This window comes from Urocitellus parryii, chromosome 3, assembly GCF_045843805.1.
Source record: "Urocitellus parryii isolate mUroPar1 chromosome 3, mUroPar1.hap1, whole genome shotgun sequence".
NCBI lineage: Eukaryota > Metazoa > Chordata > Mammalia > Rodentia > Sciuridae > Urocitellus > Urocitellus parryii.
The window spans coordinates 91,061,207-91,086,126 of NC_135533.1; the positions used below are offsets into that span (position 1 = coordinate 91,061,207).

The 24,920-nt window shown below is 40.3% G+C and overlaps 1 protein-coding gene across 1 annotated transcript in view; it reads left to right on the forward strand.

Moving 5' to 3' along the window:
- LOC113181967 (BMP-binding endothelial regulator protein) overlaps positions 1-24,640 on the forward strand; it is a 107,955-nt gene extending 83,315 nt beyond the window's left edge. Inside the window, exons 9-10 of the mRNA XM_077796438.1 lie at positions 15,867-15,997; positions 24,411-24,640. Coding sequence (XP_077652564.1) covers positions 15,867-15,997; positions 24,411-24,592 — 313 coding nt within the window. The 3' untranslated portion in view covers positions 24,593-24,640. The remainder of the gene's footprint in view (positions 1-15,866; positions 15,998-24,410) is intronic.
- The last annotated feature ends 280 nt before the right edge of the window (positions 24,641-24,920 follow it).

Below are 24,920 nucleotides of genomic sequence, written 5' to 3' on the forward strand. Positions count from 1 at the left end.
CTTGGTTGATTAGCAATCATCATTGCCTTGGTGTAGACTATCAGCTATTTTGCTTCCGTCTGCTTGCCCCCAAGAGTTACATCCTTTTCCATGATGGACTAGTGTGGGCTCCATCTCCTCTTCCCAAACTGTACTGTACAAAGTGATATTTTAAAATTATTTTCTTCCATTGTTATTCTGATTCTTATCACATTGTTGATACTTGCACAATATAACCTTTTTTAAAAAAATACAAAAATAAAAAGACTATTGTATTAGCTCAGGAACTACCTTTCCATTCACATGAGTACATCTTTTGGCTTACTGTTTTACAAGTTCTGTATTTATAGTCTATTTCTTGTTACACTGACTGGCTGGTGTTGTGGGTCTTTTTGTACAGGGTGTCTCCTAGGAAATTATTGTTGGTACTTGGGAAAACGGTTTTTACAACCGTTTTTAGTTTTGAGGTTTCTCAATTAAATACATATCATTTGTAAGAAGTAAAATTCTGTCCTTTGCTTCCTAAAATCTAAGCCTATTATTTGTTTTGTTGTAACTTTAAGAATACTGATTGCAGCAAGAAGAAGTTTTCTTTGGTTTTGAATTTGCTGACATGCCTCTACTGTTTCATCATTAAGAATAATTCTGGCCCCTGAATGGAGACAGACTCTTTATAATGTTAAATAAACATTCTTTGTTTTGGTTTCACCATGTTTAGGAAATGTTAAATAAAAATTAATGTTGAATGTAGCATGTAATGTATTGCACCTGTCAACATAAACATATAATAGTTTCGTCTATTAATGTGATAAATTATATCTTTAGATATACCTTACACTCCTTAAATGAATACTACTTAGTTTAATACATTATTTTATACTATTACATTCTGTTTTATTTTATTTTATTTTTTGTGGTGCTGGGGATTGAGCCCAGGGCTTTGTGCATATGAGGCAAGTACTTTACCAACTGAGCTACATCCCAGCCCCTTGATTATGTTTTATATAAAATTTATATAGCATTTTTTGCCCTTATATCTATGTATAGTTCTCCTGTCTTTGCTCTTTTTGTTATGTTGGTAAAACCATGGGCTCTACCCATATACATACAGCCACTCATGCCACATAAATGAATTATAATTCCCTAAATGGGTGTTGTTGTTGCAGGGTTTACTGGCTTTCTGCATGCTATTCTCCCTTGTATTCCTTCCTTTCCCTGTTTGCCTTTCAAACTGATGCAAGATGATTATTGGTCCTCTCTTCATTGAAGTTTTCTCGGATACACTGTCCACATCCCCAACTTGGTTGATATCCCCCCTCCACTGTCTCAGTATTGTTTTCATGTCTCTATTATAATATTGTTTATCTTGAAAAACATATTAAAATCATATTGAAAATTTTTTTCCATCTGTTTCTCTATTTTAAGTCTTTGAAGGTGGAGATTTTGAATTCTCATCTTTATACCACTGGGAGTTCCCAGCACGGTGCATCCTTGTAGTAGGTGCTCAGTCAATGCTAGTTGGAGGAATGAAAGATTGGAGGGAACTCATCCCTAGATTTTCTGTGCCCTACTGCTGGTCTTCCTGGGGTTCTATAATTGGTCCCAGCATAATAGGGAGAAATAGCACATTCTCTCTTAGTTGTGTTTCTTTAAAATGGCCTGCCTGCCTGTGCAGAACCCCAAACCATGTATTTGAATTATTCCCTCTATTGCATTGCTTAATATGCCATCATGTGTCAGGATGATTTATTTAGATATAATGAAGGACAGGATGGTAGGAAAAACAGGGATCATTTAAAAGTGTCCAGTAAGTGGAAGTGGGAGAATTCCCCATTCTACACTTGCTGACTGAACATTTTGTATGTGCTTGTGCTGGAAATTCAGCAAGAAATGATACAATGCTTTTCATAATGGTCACATTCAAGTTGGAGAGTGGGACCAAAATTAAACTATCAATCAACTAAATAGGTAAATTTCTGATTTGGGAGAGAATGATGGAGTAGGGACAAAGGATTACTTGAGAAACATACTTGCACTCAAGGATGAAACACGTGAGGAGGAGGTATTGGTTTGAGAGGAGAGCCACTCGTTCCCCAGTATTCTGGAAGATTGTTCCAGGCAGAGGTAGCAGTGAGCTTGGCGTGTTTAAGGAAGAGCAGAAAGACCAGCCTGGCTTAAAGGTAGTGGACTGAGTCTGCTAAATAGAGATGAAATTTATAAAGTAGGAAGAGCTTAGATCATCCGGGAGCTTGAGGAACATGATTAGAGCTTAGTTAGATTGTATTTTAAATGTGATAAGATATTTCAGGAAACCTTTGATTAGAGGAGTGTTATGATGTATAATACATTTAAAAGTACATTTGGCTGCTATGTAGGGATTGAAGAGGTTTTTGTTGTTGTTGTTGTTGGTATTGTTCTTCGAAGTATTATAATAAATAGATGCCCCAAAATATTTAACGGACTGTTATGTCCTTGGGAAGGCATATGATGATATCCATGCTATAGTTGGAAATACACAGGTGAGAAATTATAACTTTTCACTGTTGATGATTTTTTTTTCTCTCTGTTTCCTCCTATCTTCTTCCCCAGTGCATGACTTTCAACTATTAACATTGTATGGTCCATTCATTATTCTTACTTTCTAAATCTTGTCCCACGTAATACCCCTTATCATCCTCACAGCATCATTAACTGCCCCAGCATTATCTAGTGATGTTGCTGGAATTTTATATACCTGGAAAGATAGAAAGCAACTTCAAGTTTTTTTTTTTCTTTTGAAAAGACCAAATTGCATCCTATGATTGACTGAGCCGCATCATTATGAGCCATTATAAAACAGAAGACAGCCCAGAGGTACTTGCAAAGGTAGCAGTGAAACAAAGCAAGCATTAAATTGATTTAGCAAAACACTTAGTTACCATTTTATGGTAGGCAAAACAATAATAAATCTTAAAGGAGGAATCATTCCAGGACATTAAGAAAAATAAAACCAGCATAAACTCATTGGTTGCTGTCAGCATTTGTTTTTATGGTTTTTATGAATGTTTATAAGAGACAATGAGAGAACTTCTTTGTGGCTTTTGGCTGAAGTTCGGAGCACATCATTAGGGATACTCATCGCATGTAGGGATGTCTGTAGTTGTGGTGTTAACTTTGTCTTGCAAATAACCACATTTTGTTTACAGGACGATAAGGAAAGAACATTCTTGGCTCAACCTCATCCCCCCTCTGCAAAATGTCTGCTAAACCTTTTTACCTGGGTGTAGTGTTGTGCTGGAATTGGCTTGACTGGCTGTGTAAAGCCAATTGTTAGAATCTCTTTGTGACTCTGTGTTCAGTTGTCAGTGATGTCACATTTGTGTTCAAAAACAGCCACATTGGCCAGGAGTGATGGTGCATGACTGTAATCCCAGCAGCTCGGGAGGCTGAGGAAGGAGGATTTTGAGTTCAAAGCCGGTCTCAGCAACTTAGCGAGACTCTAAGCAACTTAGCAAGACTCTAAGCAACTTAGCCAGACCTTGTTTCTAAATAAAATATATTTTTTTTAAAAAAAAGGGGTTGAGGAGGTTAAGTGCCCTTGGGTGAAATCTCCAGTACGAATGAATGAATGAATAAATGAATGAATAAAATAAACAGAATAAAAATTAGCCACACTATTTGTGCAACAGAAATAGGCATGTGATACAAGTCAGGGGTACTTTTTCCTCACCTGAACCTCAAGAACTAGTTGCCTAGGATCGACCACCTCACCCTGTCTGGCTGTCCCACTAGCAGTATCTCGTGTTTAAATTCAACTCGCCCTCTGTGCTCCTCTCCTCCCTACCTATCAGCTCCTCCTCCTGCATTCCTCCCATTTATTAGTTGACTTTAAACCAATGTTCAAATCTCCAGAGGCATATTTGATCCTTTCTTTTTACCCCAATGTGAGATCCTTTTGTAAACTCTACAGATGCTTTCTCTTATCCTGTGTGTTTTATGTATCTTCTTGATTTCGGCTGGTGTTCCCAAATCTAGGTTCCTGTTGCATCTTTTCCATCTTGTAATCTGGTCATTAACTGCTTAATCTTGATCTACTCCCCCAGCTCCATCTTTTTTGACCCATGTAACACATGGCTTTCCTGAGGTGTGTTTTGCTCACATACTCAGTGGCTCCTCCTGATCTCCCACAGAATGTCTGTGCTTCCTAGCTCAGCCTACAAGGGAGTCCATGATATGAACACAGCCCGCCTTTCCAGTTGATTTTCCAGGACTTATCTTTCCCTTCCTGATGATTGCAGATCCCCAGAAGCAACATGTAGCACCTCAAATGTTTACCTAATGTATGAGTTTTTCCTTTCTCCTTGCCTGGGCAAAACTTATTCTTTGTTTTGAGATGAAACTTGAAATGAACCTTTGTCCTTGAAATCTTTTCTAACTTTTTCCTCCCTCCCTGACCCCTTGCCAGAAAATCTCTAGATTTCCTTGAATTCCCTTGGTAATACTGCCTTTTATAACACTCGCCATTTTCCTCCTTCTGTCATAATTTATGTTAGCATGTTGTGGAACTTGGAGTAGGAACCCTGTCTTATTCATTGTTGCCTCTTCCTTGGAGGCAAGCACAATGCTTTGCTCAGTAAGATTTGTTGAAAGAATAAATAAAAGGAAACGAAGGTTTATGCTTAGTTGGAACATCCTTTAACTGCTTGATATAAAGGAAATTAAAGCACAGGAAGTAAAAAATGACATAATGGGAACATTTCTGGAAGTGCCCCAAAAGTTTAAATTCTAAGTAGAACACTTTTCATTTTATGTAATATATATGAAGAGGATGTCATATGGGAGCTGAAATAGAATAAGATGATTCCACAATATAACAGAAGGCAGAATCTGAACAAATGGGTGGAAGTTACAGAACTCATTTTCATTTAATATATAAGACAACTTCCTGAGAGATAGACGCTGGAATTGTCTATCACAGGAATGAGATTCCTAAAAAGCTACTGAGCTCCTATCACAGACTCGATGCAGATGTATGACCATCTGTCAGGAGTGTTATAAAAGGAATTCCTGCAAGGAATAGATGTTCTCTAAGGTCTTTTCAGACTATGATTCTATAATTCTGTGACTGTTTTAGAGTCATCCAGCCCACTGTGCATACTAAACCAAGGTGTGTTGCCATGATCATTGCAGCGAAGGCTTTCACTCTATAGTGGGAACATTCAAATATTCAGAAATAAGACATCTATAAAGGTGACCCATAGCTCTCCCCAAAAACTATTTTCTAAATTTCAGGTCCTCTGCTTTAGAGAAAAAAATATATATATCATTACTACTTTTAGATTACAAAATTAGGGGCTATAGAATCTGTTGTATTATCATTTTCTCCATAGGTGCTAAGAAAAAATTTCTCCAGCACTAAATTTCTCCTGATTAACACTCTGGCTCAGTTTTGTTTCATTTCATCTGCCCTGAGTTTCCAAGAGCAAGAGAAGGAGATGGGGAGTGTGGAGAGGATTCTTAGACTCTAGAGGCATTCATTAGTCTTGCTTCTTGTCTGGAATCTTTCCTTACCTGGAAACACCATTTGCAAATTTCATTCATTCCTGTCTGCTTCTTTGCTAGTTATTCTCATTGGGACCTTGCTCTTCCTTCCCCAACTGCTGATCTGGAAGTTGACCTTGATTTTTTTTTACCCTTTCCTCTGCTATGTCTTATATAAGCATAGGAATTTTGATGTTTTCCTTTTCTCAGGAATTTGACCCTGGCCACTATAGGTGACTAGAAGGACAATCTTTGCCTACATCCTTCGCCCCACCCTCTTCTGGTTTCTATATGACATTACCAATTACCTAATCATCTTGTTAGCTTCAAAATCTACTTCTTCTGTTGGATGTTTTTCTTTTGGTGCAAAACACATTCAAGTTTTCTTTCACAAAATCTTTGAATTATCCCCTCATTTCTCTGCTCTTCATGGCCAACCTACTGACAAATGGTTTTTACTCAATGTCTTGCTTTTTTCCCACCCTTAACACACTGATGATTTTTGTGACCCCCAACCTCTATGAAATGATTCCTGCAAAGGCCACCGCTGACCACCTGGTTGTATAAACCAGTTTTTAGACCTCCTTCCCCTGGTCTCTTAGTAGTGGTTGAAGCCTTGGGCTGCTCAATTCTCCTTGACTTTTCTCAGGCTTTTTAACCATTAGATTCTTGCTTTTATTTTAGTAGTCACTTTAACTGCTCTAAAATTAATGCATTCAAAAAACATGTGTTAAGTATCGATTCTAGACCAGGCACGTCACCAGGGCTGGGAAAACTGGTGAACCAAACAGCTGGCCCAGAGCCCTGGGGCCCTGAGCACTTCGGAGCCATCAATCACATAAGGACACAGTTGCAGGCTGCCATAAGAGCTGTGTAAGCACTCCAGAAGAAGGTTTTAAAACCACTCCAACTAGTTGGGGATCTTAGAAGCCTCCCCTGAGAAAGCTCTTGAGCTTCATATTGAAGAAGTAGGGTTTAACCATGAGAATGGAATGGAAGAACATTCCAGGTGGAAATGTTTTGTAGAGGAGAGACCCCCACCAAATTTTGAGTGCTGATCTTGCTACTTGTTAACAGTGTGATGTTAACAAAAAGTTGCTTGATGTCTTTGGGTGTGTGTTCTAGGGATTCAAAGGCACTATTCTCCCAAGTTGCTTATGCAAAACAGGCCTCACATTCAACCTCTCTGGTGATTATCAGAGGTTGCTCCCATCCTAGCAGGGTGGGACAGCTGGCATGGAGGCCATGGAGCTGTGGTGTTTATGATTTGGCTTTGGGGAGCGTCTGGTGGCATTTGAGAGCGGCGGCATGCCAGCTTCCACAGTCGGGGTGGGGTGGGGTCTCTCAGGATGCAGAGCTCCTGGCATGGGTCCAGCAGACTGAGTTACCCTGTGCAGCCCAGTCTGCACAGAACACAGGCTGTGAAAAGGCACTTCCTTGTGCGGCAACTGGATGTGAACCCTGGTTTATTTTGGAGTCAAAAAGCACGGCGGATGCTTGATGAAAGGCCCCCGGCATCCGAAAAAGTTCACCACCGCATCCTCCCCCCAGGCAGCCACCGCTGCCGCCCTTTTATTAATGCACGCAGTGGAGGATTTGTGCTTTTGCCCGTTTGTGGGACTTGGCAGCCAGCCAGTGCCTAATGTGAAAAAGGCCCGTGGAAGGACCAGCCCTTTGAAGCAGAGGCTGGTAGCAGGGCTGCGTGTGGCTGGGATGTGTCTTCAGATGCTGGATGCCTTCGGTCTCACAGATGTCCCCACAGCCGCTTGTGACTGCACACTCCTATTCCACCGTCCGTGGAGGCAGCCTCCACCAACAGGGCCAGACTTGTGTTGGCTCTGCTGTGCCACAAAGGCAAGATTTCACAGACAACCACTGGTGCTTGGAGGCCCAGAGAATTGAGGGAGTAAGTATGACAGCATAGAATGAGAGAAAAAAGAAGACAAAGTCCCACTGCACACCCCTCCCACCCTGAACTTGAGCTGGGGTAAAAGTGGGGAGTCTCTTTCTTTCTCGAAAGTTTCTGCCTTACCTGGTCCCTAGCCTTCATTTCCATTTTTGACTGTGGATGTATTTCTCTCTTTAGGGATTGGTAGTGTTAGGGGGACACAATATGACTTCATTTACATTTTCTGAGAAAGCTACGGGAAAGATTAGCCAAGGAAAGGAGGATAAAGAGTGTGAAATAATGTTCTCAAGGTTACACAGCTGGACTTTAACCCAGAGGTGGTAATTTCTTTCTTACCTGGCACACTCTTCTGATAGATGGTCCTTTCTAATAGATGGTCACCCAGAACCAGAGATGGGCAGCTACTGCCCCCAAGTTTAAGGAGATGCTTGTTCACAAGTGCCAGCCCTGCAGTGAGAGGGACTCAGGAGTCATGCTCCCTTAACTATTGTGCCTAAGATACCTTTTTTTCTGTTGCCTGGCTCAGTCCTTCACTGCAAAGACCCCAGGGGAGGAGGAGGGAAACTGAGAGTTGAGTTGATCACCAGTTGCCAATGATGTGATCTGTCATGTCTAAATTAATGGACCCTCCAAAAACCTCAGAAAGGACAGAATTCTGAGAGCTTTCAGGTTGAATTTGTAGAGGTTCCTGGAAGATGGACTGTTGGAGAGGGCATAGAGCCTGGCTCCCTTCCCCTAGTATCTTGCTCTATGTATCTCTTCCACCTAGCTGTCCATCTAATCCTTCCTCATATCCCTTATAATGGACTGGTGACCCTAAGTGAAGTGCTCCCCTGATTTCTGTAAGCTACTCTAGCGAATTAATTGAACCCAAGAAGGGTGTGTTAGAAAACCTGATTTATGGCCACAGTTAGGAGTACAGGTAAAACAACTCAGGGTTTATGATTGGCATCAGGAGTGGGGGAAAGTGCTTGGGACTGAGCCCTAAACCTGTGGGTTTGAGTCTACTTCTAGGTAGATAGTGTCAGAACTGAAGTGGATTAGAGGACATCTAGCTGGTGTCCCCTGGAGAGCTGGGGGGAAATCCCCACACATGTCAAGGCCAGAAGTGTTCTCTGTTGAGTGAATGTATGGGAACAGAAAAAGCAGTTGGGCTTTCCTCTTGCTCATGGTAGAGAATGCCTCTCTTCTGCTGGGTGAAGAGTTTTGTTACTCTTTGTATTTGAGATTCTTTTCACAAACTAAAATATACAAAGCTCAATGCAGTGTCTAGGTAAAATAAGACTTCCCCAAAATAGATGGAGAGTTTAAGCTTCTCCTTCTCATGCTGCCCCTCACTCTACCCTTTGCAGAAGTCAAGCCTCAGAGACGGTGACCCTTGGCAGGCACCAGGAGCACAAGGGGGTTAGTTCATTAGCCTTACCACTGCTTTACAGTGAGGGTGACAGTGATGAATTAAACATGAATTTAAGATAAAAGTGATTGATTTTTCTGCCAAACAGCCATTTTTATGTTCTCTTTTATCATCCAGCCTCCAAAAAAGTGAGGAGTCTTCTGATTTAGGATTCCTGTTACTTGGCGCTCTACCTCTTGGCCACTAGAGGGGAGTAATGACCAGGCTTCCTTCTCTGGCTGCCTTGTGAGATGGTCTTTCAAGATCTGCCTGGCTCTGCCAAGATCCAGCCCAAACTGAAATAATTAGCAGTTATCTCAAGAAGAGCGACAATTTGGCAAATGTCTGTCAACCATAGTCCGTTTTTCCTCTGTGGAGCCGGTGTTTCATACCCAACCAAAGGCACTTTATCTTCTCAATAAGGTTATTTCTGACGGCATCACTGGCCATACAGGTTGAACATCCCTAATCTGAAAAAATCTAAAATTTTAAATGCTCAAAAATTCTAAACATTTTGTGTGCCAACATGATGCCACAAATGAAAAAATTCACATCTGACCTCACATGACAGATTGCAGTTAAAACACAGGAGCACTAAAGATATTTTATAAAATTACCTTCAAGCTATATGGAAAAGGCATATATGAAAAAATTAATTTCATGTTTATACTTGAGTCACATACCCAAGAATATTTCATTATGTATATTCCAAAATCTGAAAAATATTTAAAAAATTACACTCCAAAACACTTCTGATCCCAGGCATTTTGGATGAGAGATATTCAATCTGGATAGTGTCTGGTTTTAGCCCTTTAAGATGTAGCCTCAGGCATGGAGGAATAGAATTCTGCAAAAAAAATGTTCTGAAATGCAAGAAAACTTAACTCTGGGCATGGGTATCCTAGTTACCTAAAAATAATTCATAGCTTCAGAAGCAGGTCAGATGCTAATGGCCAATTTTGAAACTCCTATGTCTTGCCAGGGTTCTGCTGTATAGGTAATGCCATTCATCACCTGAGGAGTATTATGCAGATTTAAAAAGTCAATATTTTATAGTATCTGGAGTCTAAATTTGGTAACATTGTTTGACTATGCATGACCAGGCAATGCATATAAGGAAGTGAAATGTATGTAAGAGTGCAGGCAATTGGAGGGTTCACTATAAAATGTATCTAAATAATTTGGTAAATTTTTTCTTATTAATTTATTTGTTGGATTTTCATCTTTGTCAAGGTGTGAATGGAGCAGGTTACAGGGAAGGAAGGGGACAGTACAAAGTTGAACAGGGGTGCTCAGGGATATAACCGCGCGAGGGGCAGGGTCATCAAGGGCAGCAGCACAGTGATTGGTTGATGCTTCCTGGCTCCAGCGGACCTGAGAGTGAAGATTGAGATGATGATGATTTGAATCAAGCTACTCTACAAAGAAACATGCCCCTGTCCTCCCAGGTATTCGGGAAGAGACTGCATTGCTAGCTGTCAGGTTTTCTTTGCTTTGTTTTTGTTTTTTTTTGATATTGAGATGTTGACCACATGGCTATCAAATCTAAGATCTGGTGATTTTGAAACTCTGCGTTTTTACTCAGGCTCCTTCCTTTGGCCTTTCCTTTTCCTTTTTCTCTAACCATGCAGAATTCCACAGAGCCTTACGACCCAGCCCATGTGTCTCCTGTTGTGAAGCCGTCTGGCCACCCTGCTGCCCCATGGAGTACTTAGTCCTCAGTGTTCCATTGGATGGCTTCCTGTCCCGATAGTGCCTTGGTCCTTTGGAGTTTGGTTTTTAATACCCGCACAATCTCTCTTTCTCAGTGGAGCCTACCTCTATTAGTTCCTGTGCCTTTCTCACTTCCTGGAGCAAACAGTTCTCCCAGAATCCCTTCTTTTCACTTAGGAGTAGCTAAAAGTCTAGGTTTGGTAGAGAAAATAATTTGGTGAGACTGGGTGGAGGATAAGTTCCTTGCTGTAGCCAGATGAACAGGTGGACATCCATCCCAGTAGTCTCCTTCCCTGTCCCTCAGATCAATTTATGAAATGAACAAGTGAATAGAGGAGCCTGAACTTGCTGTGCTTTCCTAGCAACCCCAGGCAGCCATAGAACCCAGAATATTCTCACCAATATTTGAGTCACAATGGACAAATACCACAATGGTGCCAAATTATAGGAAGGACCTGGAGAGAGCAGCAGAAGCTGGCTCTAAGGGCTTGCTCCTGCCTGTTCATCAACAGCTCAATAAAACAACCTCAGGGTTCACATTATTGAATCTGATGCCCTGTTTTTCATATTAGAGTGTTATTATTTATTTATTTATTTATTTATTGCAATGGAGGCATAAAAGCGAATGTACGAAGATGTCTGTGTAGTCTTGAGGAGTGCAAAGTAGTTGCTACCTGGGTGAGATTTGTTGTTGTTGTTGGTATAATGTGACATGGATAGGCCTTCTGACCTTGTCTACTGCCTCCAGTAGTTTCTCTACAATTCAGATTAGGGGAGTCAGGACAGAATTTCAAGGGTTAAAGTAGAAGCGAAGCTTTAGTCTCATAAGAGCTGACCTGCTTAGCCTGGACTGTTGCCCATCTCTTCTGCCTGCCCTTTCCCTTATTTGCTCAGACATCAACAGACCTGAGATGCCTTTACTTGCTTCCGTGAACTTCTTGCATATGTGGAATGGGAAAGCTGTATGACCACAAGGTGGTTTTTCTAGTTCTCTTCCTCCTGCTGCTCAGTTCTGCCCTGATCCTATTGTTGTTCTCAGGGAAGCTGGCCTCCAGATTGGCCAGTGTAGTCAGCCAAAGACCCTTTCTGGCAGCAGAGGGGAAAGCCAGAGCTCTGGATTTCTGGCTCCCACATGGGACTGGTTGTTGTCACTCCTTGCTTGCCCTACAGTTCTCCCAGAAGCAGAGTGGAGAGTTCTCAATGGTGAACACAGCTGTCTTTCAAAGCTGTGTCTAGGAAGCAGAGGCACTTGCTTCTTTTTGACAGAAGTGGCCCTTGTGCCAGAGAGAGCAGAGGGAAAACCACTTGGCTTTGCTGTTGCTAGGAAGCAGAAACATGTTTGATGTTTTGATTTTAGCAGTATTGGAGACTTGCCTTTTTTAATAACATGAAGAGCTATAGGTATTTTGTACAATATTGAACATGTACTTTTCTAGAAATGTGTCATTAAAGCAGAATTCTCTCATCAAATCCCTTTCTCTAGCAGTCATAAAAACAAAACAAAACTGGGAGATAGGAGAGTGTATAAAAAGTTCAAAAGGGAAATGACAGTAGAACAGATGCTTGCAGGAGAAGCTTATTTCAGGGGTTTCTGTGGTCAGCAGCCCCCACAGCCATGGCCATGTTAGGCAGTGGCCAGAGAGTGGGGACAGAGATAGAATTCATACTCTTCAGATATCCATGTGCAGCTCCCCAATCCTGTGAGCTGCCAAAGATTATCAGGCCATGCTCACCCACTCTTATGATTCACCAGATATTTCCTGGAGTTCATGTTTGAGGCACTCTGGGTTGGATGAGCCAGACACAGTCCCCACTGCCAACAGAGAAAGAGGTGATTGCGGACAAAGGGTCTGTGCAGGGTGTGGGGGACGTGAGACCCAATAGGAGAGTGGCTATACTTCTGTGGGCCAGTGGGTGAGCTCCTCTGAGGAATTTGGACTGAGTCTGAAAGGACAGTCTTCAGATTTTCCCATGGAAAAGTAAAAGAAGCACATTTCAGGCAAGACCAGCAAGGTGTAAGGAAGCTGGAGGGTTGCTGAGACACTTCCTAAGACTTGGTGAATGAATGGATGGAGGAAAAAAGGATGGAGTTAGAAAAGTCTATTGAAGTCTAGATTGCTAGGGACCTTGGATTTGATGCTAGGGACATTTGAACGTTCTCTTAGGTGGCCGTTCAGAAGGCAGGAGTGAACTTGATCCTGATCTCAGGACACCTCTGAATCCCTGTTGGAGTTCAGGAGTGGTTTCCTGAATCTGATGGAGCTGAACACCCAACAGCACCTCTGAGAGTCTTCTGTGATGACAGAAATGTTCTAAATCAACACTGTCCAACACAGTGGCCAGTGAACATTTGGTGTGAGGCTAGTGTGACTGAGGAACTGAATCTGTAATTTTATTCAATTGTAATGAATTAATTTAACTTAAATAGCTGTGTGTGGCCAGGGGACGTTGCAGGAAGCAGTGGTAGTAGATTGAAGGGGGAAAATGAGTGGCAAAGTTTCCCCTGGAGAGGGATTGTCATCTATTGGATTTCAGGGAGGGAACTGACCCTGGTTCTGATACTGTTACTGTTCTGTGGAGGAAAGGGTTAAAACATGTCTTCTAGGGGTCCTTGAAACACCACACACACACACACACCCACACACACACAGCAATAGAGAAGGGCAATAGCCAATGTGTGACAAAGTGCAGGCCTGCAGGGCACCATCTCACTGGGACCTGCAATTGCTCTTGGCCTCCTCTTGCCGTCTGGCTGCACTGAGCAGCTGTGTGGACCATGTAGAGGAGGAGTCCTCCTGCACCTCTCAGCTGCCAGGAAAGGTGCCAGGAGTAGGGCAGGTAAATCAGGAAATCATTTCTAGATGCACTCAATAAAAGCTCCTGTGATGAAAAGTACGCTTTAAAGGAATTGCATAGGCCTGACCTCTTTGTAATTTTGTCAATGCCTTTATGGTGGAAATTCGAGGAGTAGGCAGGTGCCCTTTAGGTCTAGAGCTTCCTGGAAAACTCAGTCTTGACTGTAATGTGGTCTGTGCTTTCCCACTGGTGCAATGAGAGCTGTTTCTCTGACCAGTTCCACAGCTGGCCGAACATAATCAGGACAGAGCAATGTTGTGAAAGCAGAGACACCAAAGCTACAAATTTTAATTACTAAACGTAGTGAAGTTTTTGCTACTTGTTCTATAAAATGAATATAAACTGATAACAGTGGTGCATACTGATTAAGGGACAATATACTTCCCCAAACACATAAAAATTTAGCTACAATGTTTCATAAATTACATTTTCTTTATACTGAATTATTGTGTGATAAACACAAACTGAATAGTTGAATAACAATATTTTTCCTTCCTGAAATCTGAAGTGCTTTTCAAGATGCTTTTATTTTTCTGTTAATGAATTCCTTTGTAACCAGCAAAAGCATGTATAATTATTCCATCATCTGTTTCATATGTCTGGATATCAAGTTCACAGCACCAAAGAAGAATGAAGTGTGAGGACAGCACAGAGTGAAACGAATTGAAGTGTATATCAGGAGGCCATGAATTGGACATTATTTAATAACTGCAACTTATAAACAGATGTTTATAATTTTCACCCACTCTTTAACTTTATTTTCCCATTATAGTTCCTAAATTTTGATTTATATATTAATATATTCTATTTGTTCCTTTTTGTTGTCTTAAAAATAAATTGTGTTATTTATCTTTTAAGAAGAGCAACATGTGCTGTTCATAGAAAATAGAAAATAGAGCTACAATTCCACCACCCAGAGTTGATCATCATGATCCTATCTGTTTTCAGTTATTTTTGTTTTCTGTCCGTGATTACACAATGCTGAATTTTTGTTGTCCTGCTTTTCCCCCTATTAATTCCTCTTGAAGTTTTCCTCATATTTTAGGCAAATATTTCCAAAACATCTTTGTGATAGCTATAGCGTTATCTGATCATACAAGTCACCTAAATTATCTAACTGGGCCCCAACTGTGAGCATTTAAGTTATTTCTTTTTTCCTTTTTAGCTTAAATTGCATAGTAATGAAAATTTCTGTATTTGAAGTCTTTGTCCACATGCTTTACTGTTTTCTTAGGTATAAAATATCTCCATCATATCATAAGAAACTTTCTTTGGATTATTCATAAATATTGTCAAAATGTTCTCCAGAAAGTTCCTTTAATGCAATTATTATAAATATGGGTTTTAAGACCAGAAAAAAAATTGAGTTCTATTCCTGATTTTGCAAAACTGGATCTGCCATTAGCCACGTGACCTTGGGCAGGATTCTGAACATCTCTGGCCTTCAGTTTCCCTATCTGTTAAGTGAGACAGTAACAATATCTGCCTCATCCCCTACTGCTGTATGGAGTAAAGGAGGCAATCTGTATAAAATGCTTGGCATAACAATGTGTTCAACCTAAGAGCCAACAGATTTTACCCTTCTGCCAGCAGAGAGAGTATGGATCTCTCTACTTTTCCAGTTTGTCACAAACTCTGGGCTTAGCTTTGTGTAAAAAAAATCATCAACTTGAAAAGTGAAAAAATAATATCTTAGAATTTTAAGTTCTGGGACGAAACACATCTTTCATGTCTTTAAAATATGTAAAATCTTCAAGGAAAGAACTGGGTTTGACAAACATTATTTCCCCAAATGCTGTTTCTCCAGTCAGTGCAATGGAATAAGCACTGTTCCTGTTTTGTCTCTGTTAGTTCCTGCTTCCCAGGTCTATGCTCTGAGTGTCAGGATGTGATAATTTTGCAAGTGCACTTGGGATGATTGATCCTTGCATACTGTTTCTGCAGTTTGATTCTTGTTTGGAGCAGGTGCTGTGCCAACTACTATACAGAGCTAGCTGACCACTTTCTACACTCAAGTAGGCACACATGTTCCACACAAAAGGACAGCATATTGAATGGTAACTCTATGCTGAGAGATGCCTTTCCAATGGAGCAGTCACTAAGTGTATGTGGCTAAGTTAATTAAAATTAAATCACATTAGAAATCAAACTCCTCAGTTGCACTAGCCAAATACAATGTGCTGAACAGCCAAATATGGATTGTGACCACTTCTTTGGACAGTAGAGGTCATAGAACATTTATGTCATTGCAGAAAGTTAGATCAGTCCTGCTCCAGAAGAAAGAAAACTTAATATCACATTACTCAGAGGTCCTCAGCACTAAGGCAGCATTCAGAATTTTTAATAAATATTTTAGGTATTCAACGCAGAAGTAACAACCTTTAATGGCCAATCAAGTCTTCCTGTCCATCTCTCCAACCCTTTCTGCAAATCACATTTCAGTTTTTTGATGAGTTGATATTTTTGAATATTCTTTTCTCTCCATTGTTTCTCTAGGTCCTGTGTGACAGACATGTGTGAATGTCCAGTGCACAAAAACTGTTACTGTGAGTCATTCCTGGCATATATGCGGGCCTGCCAGAGAGAAGGCATCAAAGTCCACTGGGAGCCTCAGCAGAACTGTGCAGGTAAGAAAGCCCTGGGGGATCCACTCTTCAGAAGTTGACTACACTGCCCAAGATGGCAATGTAGAATTCTTGCAGATGTTGACATGAATGGCTAGATCCTCCCTTGGCCAAAAGGAAATCCCATTGGTGGCCCAACTGGATTGCTACTTGATAAAACGCAGGGGGTTCCCACTGGGTAGGATAGCCAGCACTTAAGAGAAATGCTTTGTGACAAGCACATTTTAACAATTTAAGGATTTCCACTGTTGCAACATCCTCTCAACCTCAAGCTACCAGCTGGACGTACTTAGCACATGGGTAGTCATCACTGTAGCTTAGGTTATGCGTGATGCAAAGGAGATTTGGGACAATTTGCAGTTATTTAAGGTCTTAAGGATAAACATGATGATTTTTTTTAAAGAGATTGTTATACACACCCTAGAAGAATGTTCCTTTCTCTCCAAGAGACAGTTTTCTATAATAGTTGTTATTAGCTCTTTGTCCTCAGGCAACTTAATTAGCTTATTTCATATGTGTAAAATGGATGCCTTTGTTCATCCAAGACATATTTGTTGCAAACTGGTAAGTACTGGGCATTGTGCTAGACACCCTGGGTATTTTGATGACAATAGTGTTGAAGTCCCTGTCATTGAGATGCTGGCTGTCTTGTGGCAGAACCAGACAAAAACAATAACACTGAAGTAAATATTTACAAATTATAGTGAGTATAATGAGAAAAGCAAACAGGATAGTGTTATAGAAAATAAGTGGAGAGGGATAGAAGGTGAGTCAGATGAAGAGGGGAGACTTCCCAGTACAGGGATGTTTCAGAGTGGCTCTAAGGGAGTCAGGGCAAACTTTCCATGCAAGAGAACCATGTTTGACAGCAAGAAGAGAGACAAAATAGCACTTTCTCAAACCGGAAGGAAGCCAGTGTGGCTGGAGCCTGGTGGGCAAGGGAAAGAGGGGCACAGATTGAGGTGGGCTGGGAGCAGGAGCCGAATTGTGCAGGGCTTTATAGGTTTTGGAAAACAGCCTAGCTTTTATTCTAAGAGTATTGGAAGCCACTGATGAATTTTTAGCAACTCTTTTTGTGTTGTTCAAAGATGACCCTGGCTACTGTGTAGATAATAGAGGGGGGCAAGCTTAAGAGCAGGTGACCAGGCAGGAGGCTGTTGCAGTAGTCCTGGTTTAAAACAAAACAACAACAACAACAACAACAACAAAAAACTGACGGAAGCTTGAATTAAGATGGTGGCAATGCCCAGCTAGGACAGAAGGGGAGATAGTCTAGACATATTTTGAAATTTTCCATAATTCTACTGTGTCAAAAGTCAAGCACTAGTGATGGATACTTGAAGCATCTTGATGAGTGTCCAAGTCACAGAAGATGCTCTGTCACTGGCAGCTGCTGCTAATTCTGTTTGAAGGTGCTATGACCAAGTAATCCTAATAGCCTTAACCGAGATCTTAGAAAAGATGGCAACTCATGCCTCTGCATGCTCCAGAATCTCCTCGTTGGTGGAAGGTAGGGGTGGTTATCTGGTTAAAAGAAGAATCACCTCAGAGCTGTGTTTACAGTGCTTAGACATCATATTCACTTAGGCCAGTAAGTCTCAGCTTAGCTGGAATTGGAGTCACTCTGAGGACTTAAAAAAACACACCAGAAGCCAATGCCTGGGCTGCATACCCAAATAGCCTCTTCATTTGATGTTATGAACTTTAAAACTTCACAGGTGCTTCTGCCCTGCAGTCAGAGTTCAAAGCACTGAGTCCACTTGTGTGTTAACTTGGAGGAGGAGGAGGATGGATGCGTGGTGGTTCCTGACATTTCCTCAGCTGCCCCTTGGTGCTGCCACTAGTTCATGACTTCTGAAAAGTACCAAAGCTTGTGGTCTCCCTCTGACATCCCTTTCAGCTTTGCCGTCACTTCTGCCAACCCAAGCTCAATTTACATCAGAGTTTACCTTCCACAGCAAAAGTTTCTCTCTATTAGTGCTGCTCCTCTCTGAGGACTATTGCTTTGATAAAAAATAATTCACATGAAGGTATGGCTGAGGCTGCTGGAAGGCAAAGCAAATGGCTGACCTCTGACCTTTGGCATCAGCACTGGGTGCAGTATGTGAAGAGGATGTTTGTGAGGAATTGGTCTTTCCTGCCATCTTGAATTCTCCTAGCTGCCTTTATTTTGAATCCTCTTTCCCTTGAATCTACCACAAGATGACTAAGATAAATGGAGTCAAGCACCCACCCATCCATCCTGATGTAATGTAGAGCTCAGCAGAATTCTATTTATTTTATTAGCTGTGGTGGTACTGGGGTTAGATACAGGATATATGAACCTTCTCCTCCTGGCCCAGGGCTACACTTAGCATCATTTCAGTGCACACGGTGAATTTGAGGACTACACATTTCACGTCAACATCCTCATTTCAGGGACTAACTCTCTGGAGCTAAAATTGCTTTTTTAATGGAAAAGGAATATGGCCCCTCAAAGGTTCCATTTACCTCTCAAATTTAATGGAGCCATATGGGTAAAGTATAACTCCATCAATGTGCAGTTGGAGGACAACACTTTACACACACACACACATACGTGCACACACATATGTATGCATATTATGGAATCCCACAGATTGATGATGGATACCTGGGAAAATAAATTTACAGAGACTCTCTCAGTAGATTTGTTTCAGAACCATCTAGAATATTGAAGACTCTAAGAATACTGTTTACTTGTTTTAAGGTCCCAGGTTCTCTGACTCATGAAAGCACTTAATGCTACTTATGACAGACAAGAAAAATTTTCTAGAGTAAAAAGCTCGAAAGTTGAACAAGTAACTTGCCAACCAGGCAAGAAACTCTGAATTAAAAAGTGACATTTTAAAGGCTAGCCTGGATTTTAACACCATCATCACTTCTGACATGGCATATACCCACTAACTGTGTCAAGAAGGACTAAGGGAACTCTAATTTAGCCTTGGAATCACCAAATAAAATGCAATGTGAAGGACTATAGTGAGGGTATATGAAAGTTTAATAATAATGATTTATATTGCTCTTTATTATTTTCTAAGTACGCCCTCTCCCCCAAGGAGTTTACTAGCATGTTATATGATATTTTATCTTAATTCCATGCCCATGATAACCTATATGTTACCATTATATTACTCCAATTTTACTGATAAATAAATCATGGCTTTGAATAGATCAAGAAAGCTGGAAATCAAACCCAGGTCAATTTCCATCATAACTTCAACATTTAATCATTAAAATTATTTAATCATTCTAACATAAAAGCAAGAATGATTAAATATTTAAATAATTAAATACATCAGTATTCATATTTGTAGAAAAATATGAATACAAATGTATTTATGTATTTATACCTACACCAACTAATTAATCTAAATTTTTGCTGCCTAGATCTTTATTAACTTTAGTAACTTTTCAATTTTTGTTCACTTGTTTCTTATCACTGGTAGGTGTTACTTGGTACCTCTGTAGCTGTAAATTTGTTAGGATCTTGTCTCCTTTTGTCTAACATTACTATCCTTAGCAGAATTTCTGCCATTGCCTACAGCTGATGCTAATTATCACTGCACACCCAGTAATACATTTTATACATAGAAAAGGTGCTAGGAAAGCAGGTTTTTGTGTCTTTCTGCAGCACGGTGAATAGTCTGGGCTTCATGAGCAGTTTCTTCTTCTTTGTTTATCTCTGCAACCCCCAGATGATTCTAGCTTCTTCCCTGCAGCAACTCTGCCCTAGTTATATACATTGAGCTTTTTTTTTTTTTTTTTTTTTTTTTGGCTGACTGGATGCCTCCTGTAAAAATAAGGGGATAAAGTTGGATACTGTAACCTTTAGCACCCCCAGCAGGGGGACATAGAGACAGCTCATTCCAGAGGGCACAGAGCTATGCTTATCTAACATACTGATAAGATCAGCATGTAATGTCTTTATGTGTTAATGTAGCTGTTGAAATGTCCTCTGGAGATTAAATGCTTGCTAACCCTAATACTTTGGCAGGCTCCTGATTTAAAATAAAAACAAAAACAATTTAGCCAAGTGAATACTTTCAAAAGTCATGTGTGTGAACCAAATCACATTTGTGTTTAAAAATTTTATCTTTTGCCTGTTATGTGACTTTGGGAAATAAGTGAATTCACTGAGGGCACAATGGGGTCTCAACTTAGTATTAACTTTGTTCACTCATATAAACATTGTGCCAATTGAAGGCAAATATGATGGTGTCACTCCTCAGCTTAAATCCTTCCAAGGCTTCCCTTTGCCAAGGTTTGTGGAGTCATTTGTGATCTCTGGACACTGTTGACTTCTCTGCCTTTATCTCCCAACACTCCCTCCTCTTATCCTGCGCTTCCTCCCTTCCACCAATCCAGGGATCCTCCTTCCCTGAATCAGCCATCTCTGTCCTTTGTCCTTTCTCCTTATTCTTACAGCTCTCTGTGCCTGGGAAGCTCTTCTGCATTGACTGTCTGACATGGTTCTGCTCATCTTGCATGACCTGAGTGGGATCTGTTCTCTGCAGTCTTCCTCCAACCCAACCCATCTCTTAATGTTGGTTAATGTCGCTCTCTTTACCCTTCCACTGTCCACGCTAGTTTCTTCTACTCATTTATAAGCCCAGCCTTCTTCAACTGGAGGTCAGAGATACATCTTTTTCCCATTCGATTTACCCAGGCTTAAGAGAATGCCCGGCATCTGGCAGATGCTCATTTGATGCCTATTGATCTAATTTAAATTGAAATGGAGATGGGTGTTTATATATGGAGGGAGAATGCCCAAGAGAAAGATCTTTTTCTTTTTCTCTAGTAGTTCTTCATTTTCTACAGCTCATTTTCTACCTGTAGACTGTGAGGATGTATCAGTACTCAATATTATAAAGAGAAGGTGTCATTGAAGAAGTTAAGTGGTAGAGCCAGAAGATTCAAGGAGTCAGAGAGAGAAGACATCAGAGAGTCAGGGTGAAAGAACAAACTCAGTGGGAAAGAAGAAATTCTGCTGAGAAGTCTTCCCAATAGAAGGGATCCTAGCAAGATCTGAACAGGAGAAAAGCATCTGGGGTGAGGTGAGCTGAAAGGGGTTCAGGAAGCAGCAAAGTGGAAAATGAACTTGAGTTCAGCCAAATGAAATCCATGCTGGGAAGCAGAGTGATGGATTGGACACCATTAAGATAAACTCATGATTCAATGTGTCTCCATTACACTGCTCTTCTATGCTTGGTCCAGTGCCAGAACTTTGAGTTATGGAAGATATGGACCCAGCTCTTAGCGGTTCACTATCTTCAACTGCCTGCTTATCACAGTGACCCTTGGAACCTTTTAAATCTATGACCACCTAGACCCCATGCATACTCAGAGCAAAAATCTTGAGGGGTGGAGATGAGGCATAGATATCTTTTAAAAGATCCTCGGGGGACTCTTATGAGTATTATTGATTAAGAAAGATATCTGCATTGCATCTGAGTGGTTAGAACAAATAAATGAATAACTATAATGTGAAAGGTATTGTGGTATGCAAAGGAGGGGAGGCAGGAAGCTACTCAAAGGAGGTGACATTCGAATTAAGACAAAAATGGTTTGATTGGGCAAAGAATTAGAGCTAATGATAATAGATTTCAGGGATTTCAGATGGGATGTCAGAGACTGAACTGGAGGAGGGAAAAAGGAGGTAATTTGAACATTTAGTGTCTGAGGGCAGGCAGAAAAAGCTAAGAAAAAGAAGGTGCTCTCAAGGAGTCAGCGAAGAACCAGGAGGACTCAATTTCATAAACAATAATGAGAAAAAAGACCAAATATTTTGCAAAGAGATCTTTGGAGAATGAGAGCTGTCAGTGTATCAGCAGACGTGGTCATTGGTAAAAACTTTGGAGGGAACTGCTTCAATAAAGTGGTGGGTGAGGAAGACATGTTGTCAATGTTGTTAATCAGTTGCAGAAGAATAGGGCAAAATGACTATAAATTTTTTTTTCCCATAAGGATTGGAGGTGAAAGGAAGAAGAAAGGAAGGAATAGTTTGTTTTTTTTTTTTTAACAAAAAGGGGAAAGATTAATGTGCAAGCAGAAGGACAAAGTTCTTGGAGGAGACATGACACAATATCTGAATGGCAAGCAGGGAGGGGCAGGAGAAGGAGAAGAGGCAGGAGGAGGGTATATTATAGATGTTCCTGTAGTTGAATTAAATCCAACCCTAAAAGAGAGTGGGTGCTCTGGGGTGGAGGAAGTGCTTCGTTGAGTGTGAGGTAGATGATGATGGGAATCAGTGGGGGCTTCCATGGTGCACCTACTTCTACTTTGGAAATATTAGTTGTCCTTGTGTATGCTAAAAAGGAATAAGTCTTTGAAGTGCCTGAAGCATGAATGTGAGGACTTTTATAGGACAACAAGTTTAACAAGTTTAGCACATTAAATTCACCAGTGTATAGTGGTAGGGAAAACAGTGTCATTCACAGAGGTCAGTGTGGGTGCTGAGCACAAAGAGGACAGAGAGTGGATCCACAGGGACAAATTGAAGGTGTTCATTCCCTCTCTGCTGTGACAATTTTATGACTCATTCATTTACTCAACAAGTATTTATTGTTGGCCTTTGTACTTCAGGCTATCTAGGTGCTAGAGATATAGTGATAGACCTAGCAAAATTTCCTCCCTGAGCAAGCTTACATTCTAGTTCATACAGAAGACAAAAGAAATCATGATACTGTTGGGTAATGATTAGCATAAAGAAGAAAAAAAACAGAGAAAATGGGTAGAGAATTTTCTTTGGTTTTCTTTTTGAGACATGAAAAAAGACACCTCAAAAAAATGAGAGAATGAGTTAGGCATAGGAATCAATAAGGCTACATTTGAACTTTCAATATAGTTGACTGGTAATTAGCTACTAAAAACTCATCCCTCTGTTTGTGTATCTGTTTGTGACAGATGACCATGTCATTAATCTCTATTTACAAAGCATTTTGTACAAAGGCTTCATTCAGAACCAATGCTTAGTGAGAGTCGATAGTTTAGATAACAATGATAACAATTGTGGTACGGATAAATAAATATGTGTTTAATATTTTTCAGAGAGAAAAATATTAACTATACTGTCAACAATTTTCAAATTGGTTCCATTCAAATGTTTTTCAAAATTTTATGTTACGTACAGCTCAGTTTTCTAATAATAAGTAAAGATGCATGAGAGATCATTGATTACTCTTTTGACAGGAGGCCTCTTTTCTCATTTGGTTTTAAGTAGTCTAATGGATATCTGAGTAGCCTTCATAGAATTTACTTTATGGGTCTTTTTAACTTGCTGTTAATTAAAAATGTTCAAGCACCAATGTTTTGTGGTAACTCCAAACATATAATTTCCAAGACTCATTTGCTTGGAAATCAATTCTATTTATGGTTTCATTATTCTTTGCCAGACGTTATTCTGCATACTGCATAAACAACAATGGAGACATTTAAGCTGATGACAATTGATCCTTGGTATTACTTTTATTTGGAGCAACTTCAAATGATGATTGGATTGCCACTGGTGTTCATGGAGAGTCCCTGCTCTAAGTTCCTACATGTGTCATAATTTCTAGTGTTGAGAATGAGGGGCAGGCCCTTGGATTCTCTATAGAACTAACTCAGGTGGAAAAGTCTCTATGTTATAAAACTTCCCAAAGGTTTGCATTATTGTTTTCTGACAAATCTATTCATGAATTTTCAGAATCTCTCAGAATATTGTTAAAACTATTTCAGCTCTGAGTTAACAAAGATAGCAAATTTGCTATGACTTGTCTCTGTCGTTGTCAACATTTTTATATTCCCCAGCCCTGTCAGCCAGCTGCTGCTGCCCTTGCTGCGGTCACACATCCAATTTGTCTCTATTTGGCATTATCCCACTTTGGCTCAAGCTTGCCTGAAATTGACTCATTCCACACATGATCACTTTGATTAAAATGTGTCACACATTTTCAATATCTTTGGTAGGCTTTTCCCCCCTTGTGTAATACCATAGATTTGAATATCAATGTAGTCGTACAAAACATTTTTATTAATCTCAGCTCAATAGCTGGAAAAACTATTTGGGGTTAATTTTTCATGGCATTTGCAATAACTAAATAACCCTATAAAATTTTGTATAGCCTTACAGATTCATAGTTTGTCGTACTTAGGAATTAAAAGCTTTTGCTATTATCATTTTTTATTTTGAAGTTCATTGACCCAGGAGGTAGATCTTTGGGTTCATTTTCACAGGTCCAAGTGATTCCCAGAGTGTTTGAGGACAATTAGCTGCTCCTGTTCCCCTGTTAATATGTAAACCTAACCCTGGATGGTGGAAAGGAGTATGCATTGACAACCTGCAGGGATGGTTTCAGGCATGGGTGAGTTACCGTGGCCATTTCTCTCAATTATACTTTTGTTTCCTCTTTTTCAGCCACCCAGTGTAAGCATGGTGCCGTATACGATACCTGTGGCCCCGGATGTTTCAAAACGTGTGACAACTGGAATGAGATTGGTCCATGCAATAAGCCATGTGTGGCAGGTTGCCACTGTCCAGCAAACTTGGTTCTCCACAAGGGAAGGTGCATCAAACCAGTTCTTTGTCCTCAGCGGTGACCTCTGTTCCAGTCTTTAAGACTTTGAAATCTGGTGTCCTTGACACTGACGTAGTAGAGCCAATGAAGGACTGCAGTATTTGTGTGCCTGATTCTGCAAATACACAGAGTATATATGTGTATATATATATATATAGATATATAGATATATTCAAAAACATTTCATCATTTATATGAACTATAGGTGGATTATTATATGTATATTTTTTGCTATAAGACATGTATTGTTTCTAGGATCCTAATCTGTAAGCCATTGGATACATTGTATAAATATACCAGGTGCTTTTAATTTAATAAGGCGGCATGAAGACTTATTGGATGGCTTTAAC